The sequence below is a fragment of the Manacus vitellinus genome, unplaced genomic scaffold, assembly GCF_001715985.3.
Source record: "Manacus vitellinus isolate BGI_N305 unplaced genomic scaffold, ASM171598v3 scaffold_3_pilon, whole genome shotgun sequence".
Lineage (NCBI taxonomy): Eukaryota > Metazoa > Chordata > Aves > Passeriformes > Pipridae > Manacus > Manacus vitellinus.
Window position 1 is genome coordinate 41,574,592 of NW_021940535.1, and position 27,489 is coordinate 41,602,080.

At 40.1% G+C, this 27,489-nt stretch overlaps 1 protein-coding gene across 2 annotated transcripts in view; it reads right to left on the reverse strand.

Moving 5' to 3' along the window:
* Positions 1 to 27,146, reverse strand: part of ITGB1 (integrin subunit beta 1) — a 44,169-nt gene extending 17,023 nt beyond the window's left edge. Inside the window, exons 1-8 of one of the 2 annotated variants that reach the window (XM_029961713.1) lie at positions 27,083 to 27,146; positions 7,318 to 7,387; positions 6,988 to 7,073; positions 5,241 to 5,463; positions 3,244 to 3,414; positions 2,690 to 2,928; positions 1,272 to 1,427; positions 240 to 335 (exon numbers count right to left, since the gene is read on the reverse strand). In XM_029961713.1, the coding sequence (XP_029817573.1) occupies positions 240 to 335; positions 1,272 to 1,427; positions 2,690 to 2,928; positions 3,244 to 3,414; positions 5,241 to 5,463; positions 6,988 to 7,073; positions 7,318 to 7,387; positions 27,083 to 27,091 (1,050 nt within the window). In that variant the 5' untranslated portion in view covers positions 27,092 to 27,146. The remainder of the gene's footprint in view (positions 1 to 239; positions 336 to 1,271; positions 1,428 to 2,689; positions 2,929 to 3,243; positions 3,415 to 5,240; positions 5,464 to 6,987; positions 7,074 to 7,317; positions 7,388 to 27,082) is intronic. The other variant, XM_029961714.1, reaches the window with a different exon arrangement.
* Positions 27,147 to 27,489: the final 343 nt, after the last annotated feature.

Genomic DNA, 27,489 nt, shown 5'->3' on the forward strand with positions numbered 1-27,489 from the left:
AAAATTAGCACTGCAAATGTGCTCTCCACTCCCTCCTACCTGTAAAGTCTGAAAAATGGCAAGGAGAAAGGGCACTCTTTCCCTGGATATTACACACACAGTCACTTTTGATGTGAACAAATAAAAATGGCTTAATAATAAAAACATGAGTAGTAAAATATTTCTTACATATCACTTACTTCCACAACTATTTTAATTTAAATAAAGAAATTTCAATGACTTCAGAGCAATTTCTTTACCTTATAGACTGCCTGAAACTCTTCAGTAACAGCAAAGATTGTCTGAATATTGTTCTCACTAAGTTTCTGTACCAGATGAGCAATAGAGGGATAATCCTATAAAAATCAAGCATAAAATATAATTCAAATTTGGGACACACTGCCAGAAAACAATCAGAAATACTCTGACATCATAGATACAAATAATCTTTAGAAATATACTCCTAACTAGCCAGCTCATGTCACAGTCCTAAAGCAAAACAACCTCTGAAAACAAACAGGCACTGATTCCATATATGCCCCATGAAGACAGGTGTTTCTTGACAGTGACATTATCCTATTTCCTGCCATACAAAGTCTCCAAGTTAAATCCTTAATCTCAATGTTCTCAGAAAATTACCTTCAGTAGTTTTCCATATGACTTATCTCCCTGAAAACCACTACCTTTTGCACTGCTTCATAAAGAAAAGATGAAATAAAACTGAATTAATTTTAGGGTTTTATTGAACAATATTCACTTAAAGTTAAGAATATATGAACACACAAACTTTGTAAAGCTTCATCCAGTAAATATTTTTTCCACCTTTTGTCTGATCTACTTATCAATAAACAAAGGCAATGCTAACAATACTTTTACCATAAACTTTGCATCATAAAATTTCAAGTAGTCTTAAAAAAACTGTCCAAAATGCTGGTTTACAGTAGTAAAATATTCTAAACACAAAGACTAGTGAAATGGTAAAATAATGGGACATAGCCGTTGCAATTATCCTACAGTGGACACCTAGGATTATTAGTTATCAAAAAGGTTAAAATCCAACAGCACAAATCATAGTGTGAAAGTTGCCATCTCTTGAAATTTTCCAATTAAGACTGGATTAATTCCTGCACATTTGCTTTAGTTAAGCTAATATCACTTTATGTAATATAGAGGTAAACAGGTAAAGTTCATAAGATGTAGTGGTTTGAAACTGTATCAGATGACCTAATGAGGTTTTTGAGCTTAAGCATCACAAAATATTAATTTCCCTAGAAGATGAGGTTAAGACTTACATAATAGTGGCTCATTGTGTACACGTTATTTTCCAGATGACACTTCCCATCATTTGGTAAAACAATTCCACCAAGTTTACCATCTCCTGCAAAGTGAAATCCAGCATCCGTGGAAAACACTAGTAGCCTTGTAACATTCCTCCAGCCAATTTGTTCCTTGGGAAAAAGCACAAATGGATTTTTGGTATTTTGTACCAATTTATTTTATAGCACTGGGGACCAACACTTGAGAGATAAATGCATGTAAAAGTAGACAGATTTAAGAGAAGCCCCACTGCACAAGTATCACCCTGGAAAACATTAATTCACACTAACCTTGAGAGCACTTGCATTTAATTAAATGTCTGCTCCAAAACATCTGCCACAGCTTCTGCATCAAAGGCAAGAAACGCTTTTTGTGACAGACTTTGATCTGTTCAGTTCTCACTAGAGTATCTGAAGAGCGACAGGGTTTTAGAAATCAGGCACATCAGTCCAGTTCTTTAATGCCAAGTCCACTCCTGAGCCACAGCCACGCAGCCCGAGCACAGGGAATGCTGGTGAGCAGCAGTCTGGACTGCCCCACATCACCAGGCTTTGCCAGTCTAATGCAGATTTGTACCCAGCACAGTGCTTGCCATAGGACTGTCCCATGAGCATCCTGTCCCACAGCTGCAGGGCCTAATTCTGTAACCTGTCCTTCCCTATTTTTTTTAAATTATTCCATGGAGCTGAAGCCCTAACTAACTGAAGGAGAGAAGACCATGTAAAAGTGTCATATAATACCAGTTACCACCAAAAAAATCTAGAAGGCTTACACTGTACTTTTAAAACAAGACTCCAGATTGTTTCAGGAGGTCCCCACTCCATTGCTCAACAGCAAAAATAATATGTTAACAAAGCAATAAACTTGGATATTGATTTTTTGGGAGTCCATTTTGTACAGGAGCATAGAATAGTCTGTCAAGGCTACACAAACATCAAAGAATCTTCAGGTCTTCAAAAATAAATAATAAAGGTTTCCATCTACTTCTGAGAAATCAGTAGAAGTTATAATAAACCAAATTTCTGCAACCACAATTACAAGAAGCTTAGAGACCTTTGAAATAATCTGAGAATAGCTGCATACTCAGGATTTCACACACTTTTAAGCAGAACTTGACTTTTCTTCTACAGCAAACTTTAAAAAAATTTGTCTTGGGAACATATCTATTTGCTGTCAACACGACTTCTGTTCGGCACTTTCAAATTTCCCAGTTTCATTCATTCACTAGAGCTCTCCACAAAAGCCAAACACAGGTATCCATGCAGCTTGTCTCATCTATCCTGTCTTGTTCACGTGAGATAACATGTTCCAACATCAGCCACCACAAAACACTAAGGCTGTATTCAAATAATTTCATCTAACAGAGTAGTAAAAAAAAGTAACACACACTTACCCCACAAACTGCAACCTGCATTATTGCATCAAATCCACCTTCAGGAGAATCTAAATTTCCAGAAATGTGCTGTTTGCTTACAAGTTCATTGAATTTGTTTCCTTCACTGGTAAGGCTGAGCACATTTTTATAGCTAAATGGACTTGTACAGTTCTGGTCACCTGTACAAGGATTTCTGAGTTTGGCTGGTGTTGTACTGATATAAGGCATCACAGTTTTCTCCACGAAAGAGCCAAATCCTAAGAAAGAACAATAAAATCTCTGTAAGTTGAAGAATGGAAGTCTCATTTACATTATGACACAACAGAATTCAAATACATTATAGCTGAGCTAGCATTAGAAATAGCTCTCATACTTGTTTATGTTCCACTCTCTCCACCAAAACTAAGTACTCTTTAAGTTGTTCAACAGGTTCTATGTAATAGAACATCTCATGTAATAGTGCTAAGTTGGAAAAAAAATTTACTCTTCGTATACAATCATGTGAAAAACATCAGGAAGGAAACTTGGGGTTTTTAATTATTATTTTTTTAGAATAGGCAAATCTTTCTTACCAATTCGAAAATCTGAAGTTATTTTTTCCATTTCGAACATCAGAGCTGTTCCAAGACTTTTCACATTCTCTAAATCATCCTTCATAGAATAAGAGAGATCCATCAAATAATAAAGGTCAATGGGGTAGTCTTCAGCTCTCTTAAATTTTAATGAAAATGTCTGGGGTTCCCCTGTTTCAGAGATTAAACAACAAATAGAAACCATTAATAATTCCACAACTGCACTGACAAAAAAAAATCCTTTCTAAGAAAAGGCTTAGAAGCACTTATGAAGGTTTAATTTTCTCTGATTAATTAAAATGCTTAACATCAAATTATGATGAAGAAAATGTCAAGAAGTGTTTCTTTCCCATGTTCAACTTCATATTTCCAAGATACTTTATCTCCCCATACAAAATACTAGCCTGCCAAAAATCAAGCCTCAGGTAGTTGCTGCAATTTCAAATCTTCACACTTGAAATCATTTTAACAAGGTTCCTGTGAGATCTAATAGCACAAATTTTCAACACCTATTTTCATCCGCGATGACTCCAAAAGTTCTCAGTTAAAAACCCACATTGTTTAAATAGGTTTACACAAGAAAAATCAGTTCTGGATGGAACACTGCAAGTTACTTTGCACCACCAGGCTGAGAGGTCAGAAATGTGACTGAGAGAATGGTAAATTACTCTTTGTTGTGATTGTAAGCCCAGACCCTGCATTTTACCAACAGAAGCACATAGTCTCATTCTGATGTTGAAAGACAGTGCAGAAGAATTGCACACACATACCACACACCCTCTTCCCTGGAAAACGGAAAAGTATTCTATATGAAGTAAGGAATAGAATTCCAAGTTTTTCCCCCCTGCTCCTTTCAGTCACTGAACTTAAATGGTGATATTGCTGCTGCTTTAGTTCACTTAATAATTAGGAAACATTTGCTTAACAAAAAAACAACCACCAAAACCTATTTAGGTTATCATTTAAAAGAGCCTGCACAAAAAGCAAGTATCCCCCTCTGCCAGTACACAGTCCCTCATCAGAGAACTTATACCAAGAGAAGTGCTTATAGAGTAATAATCTTTTGGGTAATTATACTCTGGTTGCCCAGGTCCCTGGTATGTTCTGATGAAGAAAATTCTGTGTCAACAGAGAAACAATAATTTAGTTTGAAGTGAAAAAGTTCACATTAGAAATAAACAGGGGCAATATCAAAACTGCAAAATAACTTTCATTTCTGTCCTCTCCACATCATGCTGAGCTGCTTCACAATCACCTTCCACTTACTCATGCAACCACCACTAAGCAGCTGACCCCAAGCACAGGCTCTTACTCCAGGGAAATACAAGGCAGCTATTCAATGTGTCTACAGTACCTGAGAGATCTCCTTAAGGACAATCTCCATTGTTTTAAGAACTGTGATCCACCAGTCCTGTTCCTCCCGACCCCCACCATTTGCATGAAAGTTCTCTTTAGGGGATAGAAATGGTACACATCTACTTTATTTTCATTACTGTAGTCCTGTGTCCACATCTTTAGCCTCTGGAAAGTATTTTACACAGCAATCCAAAAATCTTGCTGCATAACCACACAACCATTCCATTCAGACACACAGACTTTAGGCAGTAGCAGTACTTCAAGCAAAAGGAAATGCTCTCATAACTTCTCTAAGTTTTTGCTCACTGCTCTACTTTCATTCTAAGAAACCACACTGAAGAAAAACAACTACAGAATACTAAAAGCAAAACAATTTTACCTTTATCATCCATGTATCAGTCCATGCTGTATCAATTTTCTCCTAAGTACTATTGGGAACAAGTAATAATATCTTTCATAAAAATCAAACAGTACTTGAAGTATCTAAACACCCGGGGCTGACCTGAATAGCTCTGCTATCAATTCAGGTTATCTGAGCAATAGTAATTTCTGTAACAAAATGGTTACACACTCAAATCAAAAAATGCAGATGTGGTGGTGGCAGAAAGATCATCCTGAGACTAGAACGAAACTGTCCTTACCGACTCTTAGTTGCAGTACTAATTTTTGTGGCTGGATCTGTGTAATGGCTTCTGGTCTCAGCTTCTCTGCAGCACCTTTCTTACGATTCGTTACTTCTCTGTTTTCGAGCACCTGTTTGCTTCCTCTGGGATTTTCTATATCTTCCAGAGGACAGCCTTTACTCTTTAGTGCTGCCAAGTCATCGCAGCGGGCCGATGTTGGCTCTCCTTCTTGCAAAAAGTCCTAGAAAACACAGGCAAAAGAGTATCAAGTTTACAGCTATGTGCAATTTGTTGCACTCTATCCACAGTAACTCCTTCCACAATGACTCTGTGTTTTTTTTCCCTGAAGTTTAGTAATAAAACACACAGTCCTGAAATGTATTAAATGATGCATCAGTGATTACTGTTTAGTCCAGGAATTTGATTCTACTTATACTTATCTGTGTGTAAGATGTAAATAAGATGAAAGAAAAAAATAAAATGCAATGTCACCTCCATCACATGCAGGACATCCATTTAAATTGGCTGCTCTAAAAGTGACAGCAGATGGAAAAAGCTTTCATCTTCACATAGTCATCAATAACGTGAACCCACTTGTACAGCCTGCTTGGCAACTACCCTCCCTTTTAACTCTTTTTCTTTTTTAATTAAAGATTATGTAAGCGTAGTTTGGTATTCTACAACAAAATAATGGCCATATGCTGACAGAGCAGGGCAAAGACAGACAACTCTTATTTTGGGGAAGTTCAATCCGAAAGTAAGATCCATAAGCAAAACCAACTGGTAACTTTGTTCTGAACAACAAATTACCTCAAACATAAAAAAACCTCTTAACCTCAAAGATAAATACATAAGGCCTCTAACTGACATACTTGGCAATTCTGATTCTGCCCCCTCCCAAATATGCATATAAATAAATGTATCTTAATGCTTGTTAGTTCTTGATGACAAAGACCTACAAGGAATCTGACAGCTCAAGACCAAATTTTAAAGCCAGTCAGTTTAATTAATCATTGAAAGTTTACAAGCTGGTTTGAAGTAGTAAGTAGGGATAGTAAGTAGGTACTATAAGGAAATATACATTATTATCTCCTATCAAGAAACAGGAAGATTTCTCAGTTTTCAATAACAAACCAAAGAAAAACTACAGAAAGCATTTTCTTCTGTTTCTAACCTGAAGAAGATACTTCAGCATATACTGGTTAAGTCACACAAATTCAGATCACCTTATATTTTGTAATTTCCTGAACTTAATTTTTACTAACATAAGAAAGTACTCTTTTTGTTTCATACTGAAACAAACCACCCACCCACACAAACCAATCTCCTACCCCTCAAGTCTACCAATAATAGAAAACTAAAATTTGAACATCTTTCTTTTATAAAAAAACCCCCTTCAATCTCTTCCCCTACTCCACCTACATCTGTCTAAAATTAGCTCTTACTCTAATGTTACTGGAAGAATATAATTAAGCATACCCAGACATATTCCATGTAGGAACATTTTAAGTAACCATGAAGATGGCCTGTAGGGTCTGTGTACCCTGAAGATTCGGAAAACGAGAAGTAAACACATTGTGAAAAGCATTTAGACTCAAATCAGGACATTGGGAAAATCACAGTATCTGATTTTTCAAGTACAAATAACTATCAAATTGAGTAGCTAGGGGGAACTATTAGTAAAGAAAACAGACATTTCTATGCAGTTAAACTAGTTACTAAAATTTGAAACCCCAAACCATAAAAGAAATTTTGCAACACTTACTGTTTTTTTACACCAGCCACAGTTTGGTCCTGCTTGTATACATTCACCACACGATTTTGCATTAGCTTTTATGCAGTCGCTTCCACCTGGCAAGGAACACAAATCGGCCTTTTCATTTATAAAAAGGTGTTAACAACAGAATTTTACTTTGTTTCATTCTGGCTTTGTAAATTAAGTTCTAACTATGAACAGGTTATTAACATGAGATATGACTGACCTACTGCCATTAGCATTTGTCTAATGAGGATACATCTATCTACATAAATAACTGCTAATCAGATGCAGCTTTAAAGCAGCATTAAACTACTGCACTGTAATCAAGTGACTCACCTTGCTGAGCAAATCCATTCCATATCAAGCAACAGAGGACCCCAGCATATGTGAACAATTTTAAAGTAGTCTGAAACACAAAACCAGAAAACCAAATTGTATGATTTATTGTAATGACTAAGTACCAAAAAGGAAAATAAAAAATTGGGTGAAACTGCAGACATGTAACTGTGTTTCACAGGAGACAAGGAACACGGAGCAGATGCAAATCAAATTATCTTAGATGTACCAGCTTGACATGTTTGTGGGCTACACTGTATTCAGAAGATATGAAACAGGGGAGCTTCTTAAATTACTTTGAAATACTTTGATATATTCTTATGCTAGGTAAATCAGCAAGCTATGAGAAATTAGGAAATTCTATTCAGTTAGGGGGGAAGAATCCAGACCAGTCTTTTAACATCTTATAAAAAAATGTTTATGCTCTGAACATTATCAGAGAAATACTTCTAAATAAAGACACCACAGAAATACAAGATGGAAACAGAGCTTTGATATTCCAATCTCTAAGATAAATACCAAGGCCCTTTCCAAAACATTTTCCTCAGAATTCAAAGGGCATTTTACAGCTTAACTTTGCACTTTATACTCCAAACCAGAAATTTTCTCTCACAATATGCACTATAAAGCATCCTTGATATAAAATCTGCCCCCCTTTTTTTCTTTAGACAACAGAAAATTAATGGATACCATCCATACCAAAGAAAAAACACTCTACCCTTTGTTCAGTGCTATAAATATTAATGAAAGCCTGGCAGAAAAAATACCTACATCAAAACTATATAATTTACATGCTTTATGAGACAAGATTTGAATACTTAAAAACTATTGACTTGTCATTTTCCCTAACTAGTTGAGAGACTTCACTTAGTACTGCAGAGGATTAAGGTCTAAAATAGGTTTCAAGTAGGCCATTTTTTTGAAATTTTCTTCTACTCTAATAGTGGGTAGTCAGCCAGAGTCAGTTATCACATCTTTTAAATTTTGGTACTATTTTAAATTCTATTTCTTTTTTACTCATTGTAAATTCTGAGAACTTGGACAGTAGCTGCCAGTTTCCTTGGTCATCCTAAAATGTTATTGCTAATTAAAGCCTTTCCAGTCATCCTGCAAACAATATTCTTAATAACTTTTTGTTCTAAAAAATATCTTGCAATATAGCCAAGGAAAAGTGAATTTGGCAGACCCTTCAAAAACTAACGTCATTTTTCTAGAAGATGTACTATTTTTCATATAACTTAGCAACAAAGTGAGCAATGCTTAAATTAGTACAGCAGTTGAGCTTTGGTTTTCCCACACGGATCTAGGGTTGTAACATAGCTGTTATTTTGCACATCCAGCCAGACCTAACTGAGAAGGGATGGCTGCTGATGGAGGAAGTTTCGAACAGAAGCCAACCCTTTGCTAACAAATTGTATCCAACAACAGTACATGTTTTTCTGATAAATCATTTTGGCCCGCTCTTCAGTGGATGCTGCAGTGAGAGGGCAGGCAGTGGTGTTTAGACTCAGAAGAATTAAGAGAATATGCTGTGGAATGGCTCTGCTGGATGTTATGCATATGCATATAAGAAATTACTGATAATAAAACCCCCAATGTTTGAACTGTTAATATATTATATCTTACTTAACTTTTGAACATTACCTATGGCACATATGTAACTCCAGTTTTTCCCTCCGCCCGTTGCTGCAGAGGTGATCACTCATTTGCAAAAACTCTGTTGCAGGAACACTTTTTCATTAAGCCTCCTCTCTAAGTGATCACCTAAATTCAACTTGTGCAACTACGAATGTCAATCAGAGGGTAACCAATACCAAACAAACGAGAGTAGGTGGAACACAGAACAAGGGACTGAACCAAAGCTTAGGAAAGACAGTGGTTACACGGTGTGGGAGCTCACCTACTGGACCAGGAGTCTGGAGGGCAAGGCCTTACCAGGCTGATCAACCTTTAGGTTCCTTCTTTCCTGGTTTTATGGTAGGTATGTTCTCTGTTCAGCAAACCTTACTTCCCTCAAGTGAAAGGATATTTTGTTACTTGAGAAGCAGTTTTGCTTTAAGTACAGCCCAGGACGGCGTGGGTTTTTCAGAGAAAAAGAAACCCAAAGCTGCTGGCATCAGTTTAGTACCATCCTTTCTGTTAGCCAAAACGAGAAAATTATAAACAGTTCACCTTTTTAGGGCAGACTAACAGCGGAAGCACAGCAAGTCCACACAGACTATATAAATAAGTCAGCAAAGATGTGACACAGTGCTAAAACTATGATTAAGACCATTTGGAAGAGAAACGTTCCAGTGGAAATGCATCCGCATGATGAATGTAGTTCTGGGCACAGATTCCCTGTAAAGTTAACAAGGAAAATGTCCTTTTCCATATATGGCTAAGCCAATGCCTCTCCCAGAGCGAGCGCCTGCCCTCCGACACACGCGAGCTCTCTCGCTTCCTTCGCCGCCGTGGCTTAACAGCTTATCCAGCTGCTGAGTTTTGGAAAAACTCGAGTTGAGATTTGCTCATTCGGATTCAGTTCTGATTGTTCTTTAATGCAAGCAAAGAGATGCAAACCTCCTCCTGGCCTCTGCAGCAGCCCGGTCCCAGAGGTGTCAAACGCATTCCCTGCAAGTCACCAGACAGCACCACGAACTGCTCTGTTGGAGATTTTTCCATTAAGGGAAGAAACCCAAACAAATAACTCCTAACTACACCAGACGGCTAGAGGAAGCCTTTGGAAACCCTTGGAACTCAACTCTGTGTCAGTATTCAGCCACAGATGACAGGCACAGAAAAATAACCTCAATGTTACAAGAAATAAATTAATGTTTTTGTGCAACATTTAACTACTTTCTATTATACTTGTTCTCCCCTTTTTTAAGTCATTGAAAAATATTCCAGAATCCTTGGAAAAGTAATTTTTTTCCTCCCTGAAAAAAGCAGCTCAAAGCTTACAGAAAGTAAGCTTGCCAAGAACTGAAATCTCTTTAACAACTATATCACCAGTTGGATTCTTTTTAAAAGGCTGCAAATGGTGTGCTGTTGAAAAACTGATCTTCAAATTATTTTTGCACATTTGTGAACCATACTTTGTATTTGTTAAATATTTTAGAAAAACAAATATGGACATAACCTTGAATGCTTGGATTCCTTGCTTTCCACGTTGTTTTGTTTTTTACTGTCTTGACAAACAGCAATGCTTGAAGAAAATTTTTTATTTATAAAACCAGCTTTGATGGAAATCTCTGGAGCTTTTAATTTGAAATGAAAGACTCATTAAGTGATAACAGGAAAAAGGAAGGATTATTCCTCCATGGAATTTTGAATTTGCAAATCGAACATTTAGAATCTTTGTATTCTGCTAATCATCAAGATATTTAGATATTAAGTTTACTACTCCACAGCACGAAAGCTTTTTGCAGCTTTTTAAATTTATTTATTAGAACTCCAATAGCATCTCTGCTATTGAAAATTAACTGGGCAAACAGGATGAAGAAAAAAAGATAAGAGTTAGAGACACATTTATTCCTTTGAAATTAAATACTGATGGCTATGCTGCCCTCCTCTCATCACCCTCCACCTTGGCACTTCACTCCACCTGACACAGGCCACAGTTTATACTGATAATTAAGGCCATGTTAAGAACAACACCTTGGGTTGCTGCAGCATTATTCCCCTCAGCCGAGCCACTCCTCATGTGACGCTGTAATCCAGCATCCACCAAGCCAATGGAAGCAAAGGAAAACACCACAATCTGCCCCTGTTGCATACTGAATCGTGCCTTACTGCAAAGTTTTCTACTGAAACACACAACCACGCTTCAGACCACGAGGGAGACATCTAAGTGTGCAGTAAGAGCTGAGCTGCTGAGCAGACACCACCTTTCTGAGGCCATAACCAGCCAGCCAGCTTACTCACATGCCCACACACCACTCTAATTACACTTACAAACCTAGAAATGAATATACAACTCACACTTTTGGACTAGCATTCGTGCTTCCTGCAGACTGACACCTCTTTGCATCAGCTGTGTTTCCACAGAATCAAATCTTGATTCAGAAACGCTGTACGGAATTGATTCCTCTTAGAGCTGAGATTATATTTACAGCCACTTTCATGTAGTATATGGATAGAAAGTCACTTCAGAGAGCTGCCCTATCTTCCTTGTTGATTATTCGACCTCGTGAATCAACATCCTGGTTGATTATTCTTACTACTTTCCTTTCTGACCAATGCCAGCATTAGTGTGGCCACCAAGGAGTGCTGGAACAAGGAAAAGATCTGGCCAAAACACTAATCCAACAAAGTGGATTGCTTCTTGCTTCTGCCCTCTGGGTTCAAAAACACTTGTCCTGGCATGGCCGAGGAGGTGAGATGAGGATGGAGAAAAAGAGAACTTGGGGGGGTGGGGGGCAAAAGTAGGAGCAAAAGATCCTGCTCCTCAGCCACAGCCTGTGGTTGTGTGCTGGACTACACTGGTCACACAGCCAAGCCCCCACCCCCAGGCATGAAGGCTCTGGTTAAAAAAAGAGCAGGAAGAGACATGTTTCTAAAATAAGCAGAATTAAATAGTCTCTGGAGACGCCTGCTTCAGGACTCGATGGCTACCCTGCTAAAAAAGGTCCCTCTTCCCTCACTCCTGGTGGTGGCTGAGGGCCATGCTTTTCAGTGTGAATTTTATGGACTGGCAAGATGAATCCCATTCACATTTCAAAAAAAAACGGGCAAAAAAAACGGACTGGAGAAACCAAACCACCCTAGTGACACTGGACATCAATTACACAGATACTACAAACCTCTAGCAACGACCTGTAAGTACCCTTGACAGCAGAACTCCCCAAACAGACATCATTAATTACAATCCTGAATTTGCCTGGACATGCAACAATTCCAAACATATCTCCTTGTACAACTATTCACTGCAAAGAAGCAATTTGTCGAAAAAGAAAGTGGTAAAATGGTATCTTGCTGCTCTGTCTTGAGAGAAGTATATTGCTCAGAAACGCATGGTATAAAAAATGAAAGTGTTTTACACCAAGGAGTTACTTTCATTTAAAACTTCCAAGTTTGTGGTGCAGACTTTCCAACAAATTTTAAAATGGTAATCCTTCATTGGTGACCTTCACAGCTATCTTACTTAATTAATCAGTGCTACTGTAACATTGAATTATAGTTGGAATACACTGTTTGCACAGCAAACTCCAGGACCACCATTAAGAAACTACGTGATGCATTCTTCATTACACAAATGGAGATTTGGGATAAACACTGATGGCTGAATTGCCAGAAATTTTAATCAAAGAACCAAAACCTTAACTCAGCCTGCGAAACTATTTGTTCCCTGGATGTGGACCAGCCCTGTGATGGCTGCCCTTCACAGAGGCCCAACTTCTACCCTGCATCATCAGAGATGAGCTAGCAGTGTAACCCCATGTAGGAGAAATGAACTTCATGGGAACAGTCAAGATGGACAACTTAAGTCCAGTCTCGAGCAGGACTTGGCAGCATTCCAATCCAAACTGGAATGCTACAAGTAAGCCTTCCTTCAATAGCCTACCTACCAGCCTACTGACAGCAAGGCTCATCAAGACCACAATGTTCTTTCTCGTCCTGGCAACTTCACAGATGTTAAAGCAGGTTTTGAACTGCTTGCAATAATATGGAAAGAATGGGATGTTGACCCAGATTAAAGAGCAAAATAAAAAATTCTTTAGCACTGAAACAGGTTTTACACAAAAAATGCAGCACATCAAACCTGCTTACTCAAAATGTTTACTGAGAAAGCTTCAGCTACTGTGACGCTACAGCCTAAAAGAAACAACAGTATTTCACACTGGACCTAATTTCTCTCTGTCAGTTATTATCTCTAAGTTAATGGAATAAAACAAGCATAGTCTCCAAATACTCATGAAAAGTGCTTCCATAACCACTCTGTTTTAGAGGGGCATCATATATCAAAATAATATATAATAAAGATCTGAAGTTTTAATTACAAGAGAGTTAAAATCTACGGAAAGCTGACTTTCTGCTTAGGTTAGGGAGACCATCTCCTTCATTCCAGTACAGTTATCTGAGGTTATCTGCTGTAATTAGTGGATGTCACACTGGTTAGTTCAGAAGATTCTCCTGCAGGCTGGGAGTCCAAAAAAAGATGAGAATACACATTTCTGCATGCCTGATCCATGAGAAAACATCTCACAGTTCTTCAAGTTTGGCATGGAAACTACTGTGCCTTGCTCCCATGCTTAGTAAAGTGGACAAACATACAGAGTAACACAACTGGTTTGCTAATATTCTCAGTTATACTACATTATTACCCATACTTTATTCATACAGCTCTAAAAAATTTGCCAAGAAAACAAGTAGCTTAAATTTCACAAAAAAGACTGGATTCAGTGGGAAAAATCAGTAAGTGTTAGGTTCTAAAATAGACTTGTGGATCTTGCTGACATCCCAGCATGGGCACCTGCATCACACGGCCTCTTCAGCTGAATACATGAAAATACTCATGTAAAGTACAAGGCCACAGCTCATGAGAACAGATCTGGAAGGCTGTTCATGGTATTAGTTTGTGTCCCCAGAGTATGGGGGGTTTGTTAGTTTATATAGGACACAGCTGCTTCCAGACAGAACCACTAACTTCACAAGCACTCACACCATTTGACCATATTATTGCTTTTATAGAGAATTTACTGGTATTTTTTCCTGGATTTCACAGGAGCCCTCAACTTACTGACAGTTCTAAATAGCAGAATGAAAAGCAATTGGGTATTTTCATGAAAAGTATTTTTTGGTCTTGATTTGAATTACTGAGTGGAAACAAATCTGCCCAAGTTAGGTGCCTGGCTGCAGGGAAGGGGGGTGAGGAAGGAGATTTTTCTTGATGGAAGGCATAAATTTCCTCTATAATCAGAAAAAACAGTGGTACTGATTTCAGAACAACTGCAGATGATAAAGTTTTCTGCTATCTGACATCTCTCCACCTTAAGATAAAAAGTGGTAGATCCAGTTAGGACACAATTTGCACGACAGAAGGTGGTAATGGATCCCAGATATTTTACAGTACTGAGGCATACACAGGAAGTAAGATAACTGGGCTAAAGTCCCTCCTCAGCCCCAAAGGGTTTGCATTCATATTTCCTGGGAATGCTCTATCATTCTACAGGATTTACTAGAAAGAGCAATCTCCACTTCTTTTATTAAACCAAGGCTGCTACAAAGAATGAAAGGCACAGAGACAGAAAATGAGCTGATAGCTTTGTCCCTTGTTTATCTACTGAAGCACTCATATGGTGGGAGGTGGAAGAAAGATATAAGTGGGGTCCCAGATCCTGTTCCCTGCAATATATACAGATTTACAGCATATTGTTCATGCATACAAACAAAGAGAGTCTTGGGATCATGATTTGGAGCATGAATTTTATTTCTTTCTCACCAAATGCCCAAGCCTGTAGGAAAGTGAAGGGAAACAGATGTATGTTCACACTCAGACACAGAAGAGAGCCTGAACTGCAGATCTCCTGTATCATGGATGACTACCCTGACTAGTGCACACTGAGCTGAAATCCCTCTCTAAACACAGACCCAACCAATCTGAACTATACGGACTTCTCTAGGGACTTAAAGTGAATACCTATCCTCCAACAAGGAACTAAAGGCAGCCAGGTAGCTTCTGGAAAATCAGGAGGAACCGACAGAATGTAGACTTTTAGGATACATTACATGCCATGTTTTATTTCAGTGTACTTTTATCTGCATTTCACTGCATTTTTGTAACTGTTTTCATTAGCAAAATCCATTGATAATTTTACTTAATGACAAACTCCTGCAATCCTGCAAACCTAAATAATACTCATCACAAGCAAAAACAAGTTCCACAGCAAATTGTAAAGAATACTAGTGCTGCTGAAGCCCACTCCATTTATTCACAGCTGGAAGGGACCCACAGGGATCATCAAAGTCCAGCTCCCGGCCCTGCACAGGACAGCCCCAAATATAACACCGTGATTTGTCTTTTAGTAACATATTTCTACTTCAGAAGCCACACATGTCCAGACACGCTGACAATGGTGACAGAAGGTAAAAGAATGAGAAAAAGATGCACAGGGGTGACATGAAGATACTGCTACTGACAAAGCTGTCTAGTCAGCAAACCCCAAGTGCAACCTTGATCTCTTCCCTTTGTTCTCGTGACTTTTGGAGAGCACTGTGGTGCAGGTAGGACTAACATTGGTTAGTTAGCACCACTTTTGAAGGAGGGACCTTATTTCAAAAGTGTATTTACACACCACCCTGCACAGATGGTTTGTAATTCATGACTAGACCTCTGTAGCACTACTATACCCCAAATAATTATTAATTTAAGAGCTCCTCTTTGCTGTATTATCCATCCTTGTCCCAGGCTTGGTGTTAAGGAAAGAGACTATTTGCATAACGTTCTCTTGGTCTGTTGAATCATAATTTGAAACCTAGATTCTACAGTTTAGGAGTTGCTTTGGAAAGCATCTTGATGCTTGAAAGGCAGGTAGTACTTAGACACAGCTCATGTGAACAATCTGTGTACGATCACCACATATAGGAAACTGTTTAGAAGACAAGTGAGGTGCTCCTTCTCATGAGAAAAATATTCTTTTTTCCACCAAAGCTTATGTAACTATTTTTCCCAGGCAGTTATCCACAGACTGCAATTTATAGCTTAAACTCCGACAACTCTATTTTGGAAAACTAGATTAACAAACAGGTGTATTGTGCTTAATGTTCCACATTAAATTAGGAGAGAAATACAACTCCATATTCTCCAGCAGAGCACTCAGAAGCCTGCAGCTACATCTAATTAAAACACCAGCAATGTGCTTTAACTCTTGGTTACCTATAACTTATAACTAGCTTAAACTAAAACATTTATATCTTTTTTCCTGAAAATCCAGTTTGCAGCTACTTGCTACTCTACACTTCGCAAACTACTGTGCTTATGAAATCCCATGTGGGTGCATCCTGCCCACAGAAAGCTGGGATTCCTACAAGGACATTATGAAGCTCTATGAATTTTAAGCAAGGACAAACCAATCAAATCTGTACATATGCTGCTTGTGCTGGTGCGCAAGCACCTTGCAAAGGCAGTACCTCTCCAACACTAAACCACTAACACGCCAAGCCCATGGGTACCAACCGATACTGTGGTTGAAAGTGTTTTCTACATCTATAGCACTTTTATACATGCAGAACTAAACAGCTTCCTCTTTAAGGATAAATATATGATGAGTATGTGTCACTAACAAAAACACGTAATTTTTTTCCCCTTAACGCTGTTGCTGTCGAATATATCCACTTTTCATGCTCTTTCCAACAGAAGTTTCCAATAGTTTGAGTACTTCACAGCCTTACAGACTCCAAGCATATTGTCTCCACAAATTTGTAAGAATTATCATTGTACCCAATCTCACTGTTATCAGTAGGCATTTTTCCGTAACAAATATTTCAGAATTTTCATTATCACAAGCACCTCTTGACCCAACTGTGATTAGAACAGAGAAAAAAAAAATCTCTGTTGTTTCACTACTTTTCAAAAGTTTTTAGAACCATCAGTCGTTTTTGCTATAATAATTTAATTTCTTCTCTTGCTTAAATGTGGCACCTTTTTGGGGCGAGAAAAAGTGTGATTTGAATATTTAGCTTGTTTACATAGGTCTTGCCAGTCTACAAGACTTCTTGGCTAAGTTTAGCAGTTCCATCACAAACAGATTACAATTAGGAATGCCACATAATGATTTAAGCCATTCTAGTAGAAAACACGTGTGTCTGTTCCTTGTGATGGTATTAAATTCCCGCACACTCTGCACCACTTACTGCTCCCATAAAGAGATTATTTAATTTTGTGCAACTTAAACCTCACGTTTATCCACACAGGGGGAAACAAAAAGTTTAGTTAAGCATATAAATATAGCTCTTACACAGCTGACTGTAACTGATGCTTCCGAGGCTGTACTGCCTCCATGACTGTCACAACATCTGGCTAAACTTACTTTAATCCAAGCTTTTTTTTAAAGGAAAAGAAGAACAGAGGCTTGTATGTTCTTAAGTAAAAAGCTAGAGAATTTCAGTTAATACAATGTCTTGCTCATCTATTTCTTTAAGAGCAAACAGTTGCAAATGTCTCACTGGCTATTGCTGCAGGTACTGCAGGAAGCCAGAAGTTGGCACACCACAAAGAGCAACCGTCTGTCGTTGCAGGGCAGTGCTCACCCACCAGGAGCTATCATTAACACTCAGGGTATAGTTTCAGCAACCAAAACCAAGATGAGTTAACTGCTGCTGAAAGGAACAGCAGTGCTACAGCATCTCCAAAAAAGCAACCTCTGACCCTGCACTCCCACTCATAGACCTTCCCCACTACTATCCCGAGTCAGGTCAGCTTGGACCTTGAGTCATCCCATCTCCCTCCACGTCAAAAGCCACTTTCTGTAAGTGTCTGCAAAAATCAGACCTCCACATGGACAGAGGAGTGCTGAGGAAACAGCTCCTATGAAGGGACAGGTGGCTGTCGGACTGACTACTTTTCAAAATTACACCAGGCTCTTTGCTGCTAAACCAGCCTAAATTCAGGCTGTCACAGGCCAACCTTCCTTCCCTGCTGACCTTGGATGAATTGCTTATGAACGCTCTGTAACACAGCCAGCCGGTTTGGGGAACTATGATGATTTTATTTTTACAGATTATTAGAATAAATTAGTTGGCAAAAAAAGTTAGGACAAGCAGAGAATAAAATACTGAAGGTTTTTATTTTGTTGCTGTTTGTTCATATTTTAATTCAGTATTTGAATGGCAAGTACACAGAGTAATGTTTACAGATGGGATCCAAATATTTAATTGCAGGTTTTTAAAAAGATTCACTGTATATTCACTCTTTGCAATATATTCACTATTCAAACACAATTTAGAATGCCACTTGCACGAAACAACTCTTATCCTCAATGTTCTTTTAATGTCAGGTAAATGTCCAGAAAAATGAACATGCAGAAATAATAAAAATCTGATCATCCCACAGAACTACATACAGCCTTCTAAATCCGTATCTATGAGATTTTTAATATACATTTAATTCTCTCTATATTTAATTTTCCATATGCATGTTATATATTTTTATATATATAACTAATGATGACTATTAATTCAATGGCAGTAATAATTGGCTAGGTAGAAGCACATAGTGAAACAAACAGTGGACTTCATCCAGATTTTAATTCTGAAGTTTGAGCACTTTGAGCACTTGAGCTCACCAATCTCAGGAAAAAATAAATTCAACCTTAAAAGACTTTTAAAAAAAAAAAAAAAAAAGATCCAGACATATCACAAAGTACTTTATAAAACACAGTCCTTGCCTGAACAATCTGCCTATTCATATACTTCTGCTGCTTTCCAGAGCAGGATTTTAAGCCTGGAGTCCACAGGCTGCTTCTAAGAGCTCTGTAAAAGATAATAAAAGATAAGGTTTCTCAAAGTAGCCAAGTAGGTGTGCACAGAGGAGACAGTTCAGCTTCTCCAGGCCCTAAAATTCCCCTTGGCACACTTCATCTATCTCGTGCCAACTGTGGTCGATACTTTCACCTCTAAACTGAGGCAGTGGAACAAGCTGAGCAATAACTCCTTGCTGAGTTATTTCTCACCTGATCTAGCAAGCTAAGATGGATTACTCAAGTCAGAAGAGCACTAAAACTGGCATGAACAGATGCTGTGAGGTTTCACAGCAGTTTATGACAACTGATCTCTGGACTGCCACAGTGCCACACTCTCTTGCTGTGAGCTGCACATTTTCCTGTTCCTCGTAACGCACATGGTCACTGATGAAACAGCTGATCTAGATGAAAATTAATTTTTTGCCAAGCTATTTTTCAACCAGAACAGCTACTTCCATGACTCAATGAACATTCTTATGACTTCCACTGTTGGTGCAGATGGTGCAAGGAGGATGGCAAAACTGCGCAGTTACAGGCAGGAGGGACAGTTAAGACATATATTGCTATAAATTGCTACAGAGCCATGTTCCTATGAAAACAAAACACATATTTAGTAGAATTCATGGTTCAAAGGCTACTGGAACATTTCACGAAATATGAAATTCAGGTAAATTTGCAAGCCACTTGTCTATGGTAGAGTTTTGAGTTATCACTAATGAATGAGCTCTTTTTTTTTTTTTCAAACTCTGCAGAGACATAGTATCAAAATTGCTTCCAGCTACAAGCAAATCTTAATCATATTAAATGGACATTATTCATTTAGAAAGTGAAACTGCAGAGGGAATTATGCACCAAAAAGAAGCAGTATCTGTGCAAGCTCTTTTATTACTATCCAAACACTCTCCAGATTGGTAAGCTGGCAGTGGTAAAAATGCTGACAGGAATCTTACACAGTATAATTACCCCTTAATCTAGAAGTTGAGTTTTTCTCTGAAACTGGAGATATCTGCAACATGGTTATGTAACATGAAAAGTTATGTGAACAACATCTGTAGTGGAGGGAGATAACACACACATAGAAAAAAATGTTTATTGCTGTTTATCGATTTTCTTACTAATTTTAAACAACCTATAGCCGATATGTACAATACATTCTTCCAAAAAAGGAAATTTGCTGTTTCCTTTTTTATGCTCAAGTCCACACCCAGGAAAAATTACACTGAAATTCTTGAACACTAATTTCCCATGCAGATTTGTATTTGCATACAAGTGACAAAAACAACACAAAAAAATATTCCCTGCTTTTGAACTGCACAGTAAAGGCAAAGAACAAATGCTATCTTCTAAAATGTTACACTGACAGATGTTTTGGAAGTGCACATAGGTTATATTCACACCCAACTGAAAGACAGATCTTTCATCTATTCTGACACAAAACCAGCAAACTTGCATTTTGTGCAGATGGGCTATAGTGTGCCTTCCAGCGCTGGGACAATCTTTAGCTAGCACCAGAAAGCGAGCACAGTACATACACTGCATACAACCTTGCAAAAGCACAAAAGGAACCCATGAGAAGGCAATTTCTGATGTTATCCTGTGCCCACTAAAACCAATTTCCTAATGCACAAGAAAATAAAATATCAGTGTAACATGAAAAAACCACCCAGCCAGAACACACTGGCAGCACATCAACCTTGCTTACCCTAGCCAACCTTGTGGATGGTGCTAGCAAAGATTTCCTCGTTTCTCCTTTTCATTATCAGAAGAGGGAGCATTTCACTTGCTAACTGGACAGCACAAAGTCTTCAGCCACTCCACTATCAAAGATGTGGTATAAGAAGTCATCCTGATGCAAAATTTAATCCAAATTTAATGATAATCAACTACTAAAACATATCACCTTTTAATGCCTGGGAGAGTGCTTTTTTTTTAACATCAAAAAGATTACGTTCTTTTGTATTTATCTCCACTTCAAAAACAGGCTTTCCTTTTAGCTGTACTCATCTTCACACAAACCCCCTCTCACCCAAGACCTGGAAAACCAGACAGCTGAGGGTCTAGGCAGAACTTGGATGTTGCCCAATCTGGTACTTAAGCAACTGAATTTGCAGAGGATGCTGGCCAAGCTACTAGAATGCCAGGTCCTTCAGATGACCTCCTATGGTCCCCAATAGGCTCCTGACACTGGTTATCCCACTACTCATTGGGAGAGCATCCTGTGATCTTGTGCTTTAGAGCAGATCACTCCCAGCAGGTCCTACCAGCCTGCAAAGACCCAGAGCAGGTGAGGGCAGATCACAGGGCTTCGTAAAGCAGCTGCACAAGAGACAGACACGGCTCTCGGTGCCAACGCCCAAGGGTAGCACCACATTAGGGCACAGTAAACTACAATTCCACCAAAGAAAATTAAGAAACCCTAGAATGACAGCTTACCCTCCTTTTTCCTTTGCAGAATGGCCTCCTCATCCTTATTTGAATACTTACTTCAATGTCAAGATTATGCCAAACTAAATGTCCCAGTCTCAGGTGTGTTTTTCAAACAGGGATGAAGTACACATTAATATCCAAGATACCACCTCTGAATCACATTAGCACCACTTCCTAAGTGAAATACTGACTCCTTCTAAATTAATCTAATACAATCATTTTTCTTCTCTTTTAGATAACCACAAATCAGTCATCTTTGAATGAGGGTTAAGTTCAGTGTTTCAGTTCAACTCAATATATAATTACTGTTTTTCATTCTGCCGCAAAGGATGAGAAAAGAAGAAAGCTTTCTCTTTTTCCATTCAGCTTCCACATCTAAAGTGCTTTTACTTGCACATCTATAAAGGTAAAAAATTTGTTAATAGCTACAGTAGAAAATTAACTGCATGTAAGTACTTCTAAGTAGTAAACAGAAATCATAGTTTAAACCAACAAGAATTCATATAAACAACAGCCCTCCTTCCTGCTTATGCCCTAGGATGTACCAATAACAGAACTTAAAAAACTGAGTCAAAACTAGGACTAAGATAAGCATAAGTAAGTGATTTCATACAAAACACAAATCAGAAATAAGTGAACTACAAATATGAAGCCAATCATTTGAGGGAGAAAAGACTGATATTAGATATTGTATATGTTACAGTTTACGAGCATTTTAAGAAGAATGTGTGCTTAAACATGGTCTTACAGATTAGAATTTTAGAGAAACCAGCTATAAACAGAAAACTAATGATTTATTGGCAGAACATGAGAACTGCATTAATTTATCAGATACACAAAATGTTTTTCTGTGGTAAAAAGAAAGGAATTAAAAGAATAGTGAGAAAACATCAGTATCTTCTTAGCTCTTACTAGCAATAACAAACTTAAGATTCCAGCCTCAACTTTGTTACTCAAAACCTTCCCCTCCAATAAAAACCACAAGAATACTCATGGTGTTTTGCTGCTGCTGTTGGAAAAGGAAAAAAAGCACATGAAACTGCTTTTAAGACAGAAAGCATGTTTCATAACCCATTTTGCAGCAGACTGTAAAGAGAAATGAGAAAGATACAGCAAAAAAAAATTCACTAATACATTAAAGAGAGCCTTTGTTCAGTGACATCCCAAAGAGGATTACAGGTCAGGTAGGAATTTTATCACCTTTCCCAAAAGAAAACATTAATATTTTAGTCTAATCAGGCTAATATCCCTACCATGTGCTTGGTTATGTGCAAATTTTGTAGTACATTAGTGACTTTACCATCTCTCTGAACATCTTCAATCTGTTAATGGCAGAATACAATGGTCTAGGAACCCCACTAACCACTCTGATTTGTCTAAGAATAGAAAAGTAAGGGAAGGTGGTGGTTATTACAAAAATACAGGATGTTTAATAACAACATTCTGCTAAAGAGAGCACCCTTAGTACTGAAAAAGACAACCAACTCCTTAGTGATGTATAATGAGGTGCCCCGTGTCTCATTTTTCATTCACAGAAGTCAGAGCTTTCTGTGTGGCATTCCCAGCAGAAGCTATTCAGCAAGTCTACATACATCTTAAATTGGGCCAGAAACTCACACAGCTAAAGCACGTGACAATTTCTTACAATGAAGACGTATATACTTTTCACTGGTACTTTCACTAATCCAAGTGGTGGGAGAGAAAAAAGTTTAGAGAACAGTCATAAATTTATTCTGATTTACAGTTTTAGATGTTTAGGTTACTGGACCACACCTAGGCAGGACAAATTAGGAAAGAGAAACAAACAAACAAAAGAACTAAAATTTTTCTTCCCATTTGTGGGTAAACACAAAAATGGCTTTGTAGCTACCCCAGAAACTCTATAACCACAACAACCGACAAATACTGGTCAATATTGTGGTCTAACTGTGGTTACCCCATGACAAGTAACATCATCTTTCTCAGAATGTTGGCAACAGAATACACCACAGAGCAGAGCAACACGGAGCAAGGAGGAACTATACAGAAAAGAGGAGATGGTATCATAAATGACAATATTCTGCAGCTAACCAAAAAATTTCAATTTTCTGACACAATAGCATTAAATCAGATGCAGATATTGCCAATATCTGTCCAGGAGAGAGAGCTGCAGAATTTGTTCATGAATCTCTGACACTCTCTCTTGAAAAGCTAAGAAACATCCTCCTCAGAAACAACAGCTAACTCTCCCCAACACAAAGAACTTGTTTTCTTGTATAACTTTGAGATGCACGTGTTTGTCTAAAAAACATCCACGCACACATATAGCACAGCAGTAGCCTGAAAAATCTTGAGTCCTCTAAGCAGCAATGTTAAAACTGCCAGGGAAAATGCTACTACTGGTACGTGACTTCAAAGCAAGGCGAGTAGAGCGAGTGGGAACAATTTGTAGAATCAGCAATACAAAAACAGACGGGAGATGAGAGGTAGGAAAACACAGACTTAACTCTGAGTTTTCTACTGCTGGGAGACAGGCAATTTTCTACAGGGCACAGAATATAGCAGATGACTTAAAAATCTAGTCACAGGGGAATAGTACACATACTGGCAAGTACTTTTTAATGACACTTCCAAAATAAATCTAACTACATATTGCCTTAATTACATTTTTAAGATTTATTTAATTTATGTAATTGCTTTATGAGCTTTACCAATAGATCCCGAGAAGCTTAAAAGGAAAAGGAAAAAAAGAAAAAAAGGCGCTTCCAACAAGGATTGCTTCTCAGAGGGCTGACTGAAGCTCCTAAGAATTAAAAGGATGCCAAGGGGATCGGCCATTCTAAAAAAAAAGATGGAAAAAATAAATCACTTGAAGTTCTAGAAGAGCAAGTAAAGCAGAATAGGCTCTGCTACTGTGCAGTCTGGATTCTGATTTTTCTGGATCTGTTTAATCAGTATCTCTTCAAAAGTGCCACATAAGGTGTCATGAGCAATCTTAAAGCTAGTGATTAATACCGATTAGGAAAATCCTTGCCTGCTTTAAATTCATTTTTGCTATGTCTCACTGATTATACTAGCCTCTCTTAAATGGAAGGGGTACAAAATGCATTTGGAAAGGAGTAAGGTCAGGTATACCAACGGCCAGTAAAGCTCCATCCAGACTCCCCCCCTCAAAACCCACTCCTCTGTGCCATGTAATGGGTGCAACTATCAGAGAACAGAAGGTAGCACAGCTCAGCACCCACTCCCTGCACGAGCAGAGGCTGCACCAGGGTCACGGGCAGGTCCGCACTGAAGAAGCCCAGGCACCTGGATCGCGTGCGGGAGAGCAGCAGCAGGAACTCGGCATGTCTGCCCACTAGAAAGAAAGAGAGCAGGGATGGAATCTGTTCCAGAACTACAGCCTTTGCTGATGGCTTGCAAAAAGGGTCTCATCAGGAGGAGGCACTTAACAGCCTGCTTAGCTGCAGTCCTGCTGCAGTAGCTTGTCTCTGAAGGCCACGTTACCAAGAGCCACAGCCAGCCAGGGAGCCTGTAGCAGGCTGATGAGAGGCTGGGAGAACCACAAGCTAAGTGTGCATCACATCACTCAACTAAATCAAGACTGGGTGGAAAGGTAGGCATGACAACTATTTACAAACTAAAGAGCACTCATACCAGTGGCAGCGAGGGAATTATATTCAGGGCAAGGGAGACCATAGCACGTGTCCACCCCATGTGTGCATGGCTCTCCCCAAGTTTGCCTTTATGCTACCCAAGTTATCTACTTCCTGAGCTGCTGCAACAGCAAACAAGCTTTTTTCAAATCCCTAAGAGAGGTATAGAGAGGATGGTTAAGAGCAGAGGAATGAAATAATGAATCAGGAAGAAAGAACAGCAGGAAAAGTTTCCGGACAGTTTGTTTTCAGCTTTGGGAATCACTTCCCAAAGGAAGTGGTAGAAGACTAACCACTTGAGTCACTTAAAACTCAAGACAAAACACTAGAATTCTGCACTTAAATCAGAAATTCATGCATATTCTAAAGAAATGAGCATTCCTCCTATTCACTTCTTAACAAGGGTGGGCATCACTGGGAACATGGCATGGCACAGATCAGATGACCGAACGTACAGAGCTCCCTGGCTGCACACATGAAGAACACCAGAGTTTTAACTGCTGACAATAAATTTTTAAATAAATCTGGTTCATTTATCATATGAGTGGCAAACAGATACAGCACTTACCAGCTCCAACTTTGATTAAGGTAAGATTTAATTCTGCATGCCTGTCAGCTCTGCATCTTTCAGATGAAACATCTTTGAAAAGGACAAAAGTTGAAGGTGTTCACATCCTAAACTTGTCTCATCTTGTCAACCTATTGCCAATGGCTCACTGTTTTTGCAACCCTTATAAATATAGCCCTAGGCAGGCTTGCAAAATGCTACTTAATCATTTGCCAGAGGCAAGTTATACTTTTTGTGACAGGAGAATGAATCATCAGTTTCATCACTGGCATGGATGTGGACAATGAATGTCTTCGCTACTTTTAAAGTCTTGTTTAATTTAGTCTAATTTACATCTTTCTAGTAGCACAATACTTCCTAATTCTTCCTCATGCTGCCAGCATCACCTACCAAACAATTAATGTACCAGGAGTAGACATTATCTAAATCTGTTTTCACATATGTAAAGTTCTGCTCCATTTCAACACTTCAGCACACAAGCAGCACTAGCCATGAGTGGTTCTACGAATCTGAATGGAGACAATCCTTACTCCTGAAGGTTTGTGTATCTTGGCATGAACAAGACTGCAGCACCAATGGCAAGTCTACCAGAAAAATCAACATTTTCACCCAACAGGTATGTGCACATGTGTTGGCATGAATGGACTGCTGTATTATGTCACGGACAAATGCAGAAGGAACCATAAGCAGTTCAACTTTTTTTCATAAATAGTCACAAAGACTACCTGATGAATCTAACAGACAGTCAGACACTTATTCCATAAGATAAAGACATCTGACATGAGCTAAACAGTGAGTGAGAAAAAATTTCCTATCACTTCATGTTTCCGTCCAACCATCGATTTAGGAAGCCAATAACTGGAGACAAAACACTGCACTCCCACTGCAGTAATTTCAGAAATCTCAGTGTGAAACATGGCATACAGAGGCCTCACGTTCCCACTTCCAGCCCGACACAAACTTACATCAAGCTATAGAGGTTCAGAGCCATCCTCGAGAAGAAAACACACACGCTTGACCGCACTGAGCGGTCAAAACGCTGCACTGCGATCATCCAGTCATTCAAACCGGACATACCCCGCTCTCAGCGGTCACTTTCCACTGACATGTGCAGGTCAAACCCCTGGGTGTTCAAGTTCCTTCACTGCCTCACTCCTTACGTTCCCATTCCTGTAACTCCAGCGCCCGCTTCCCGCGGCAGGCACCGTCCCCCTCGGCTCTGCCGCCGCCGGACCGGGCGCGGAGGGAGGGGACAGAGCCCTCCCTCACCCGCACTCCCGGGGAAGCCGCACCAAACTTTCCCAGCCGAGCGCTGCCCGTTCTCGGCACCGGCACCGGCTCGGTCCCTTCGGAGAGGAGGGTCGGGGCGCTGCCCGGGCAGGGCCGCCCGAGCGGACAAAGCCCGGCCGCCCCCCCTGCCCGGGAGGCCCGAGCCCGCCGTCCCGCCGCCACAGGAAGCCGCGGGCCGGGCCCCGGCACCTTCCCGCCACCGCGCCGGGCGGCACGGAGGAGGAGCGGCGCCCCCTCCTCCGCCGGACGGGCGCGGGGACCAGCGGCACGGGGACGGCTCCGGCGCGGCTGGTGGGAAGCGGCGCTCGCCTCCCCTCGCCCCCCGCCGGAACCCGCCCGGGCGGACACGGGCACCGCTCACCCCGCTCCCGGCCGGCTCCGACCCCGCCCGTCCCTCCCGCTACCTCGGCCATGGCTCCGGGCAGCGGGCGCGCTCCGGCCGCCGGCTCGCTGCGGCTCCCTCTGCCCCGGCGTCCTGGGCTGGGCTGGGCTGGGCGCGGCGGGACGCCCGGGCTCGCTGCTCGCTGTCTGCCCGCCCCGCCGCTCGCTCCGAAGCTGCTGCGGGAGCCCGCCCCGGGGGGGGGAGGGAGGGCCGGCCTCCGCCCTCTGCCCGCCCCGGAAACACATTCCCCCGCTGCCGTCAGGCGGGCCGGGGCGGTGTCTCTGGCAGGGAAGGCGGGCAGGGAAGGCAGAGCTCTCCCCGAGGCGGCCCGCTTGTTCCCCGCTTCCCCCGGTGCCCCCGCCAGCGCCTTGTTTGGGGGTTACCGGCCGGCCCGCCCCCCGCCCGCGGCCCCCGGACTGGACGGGGCTG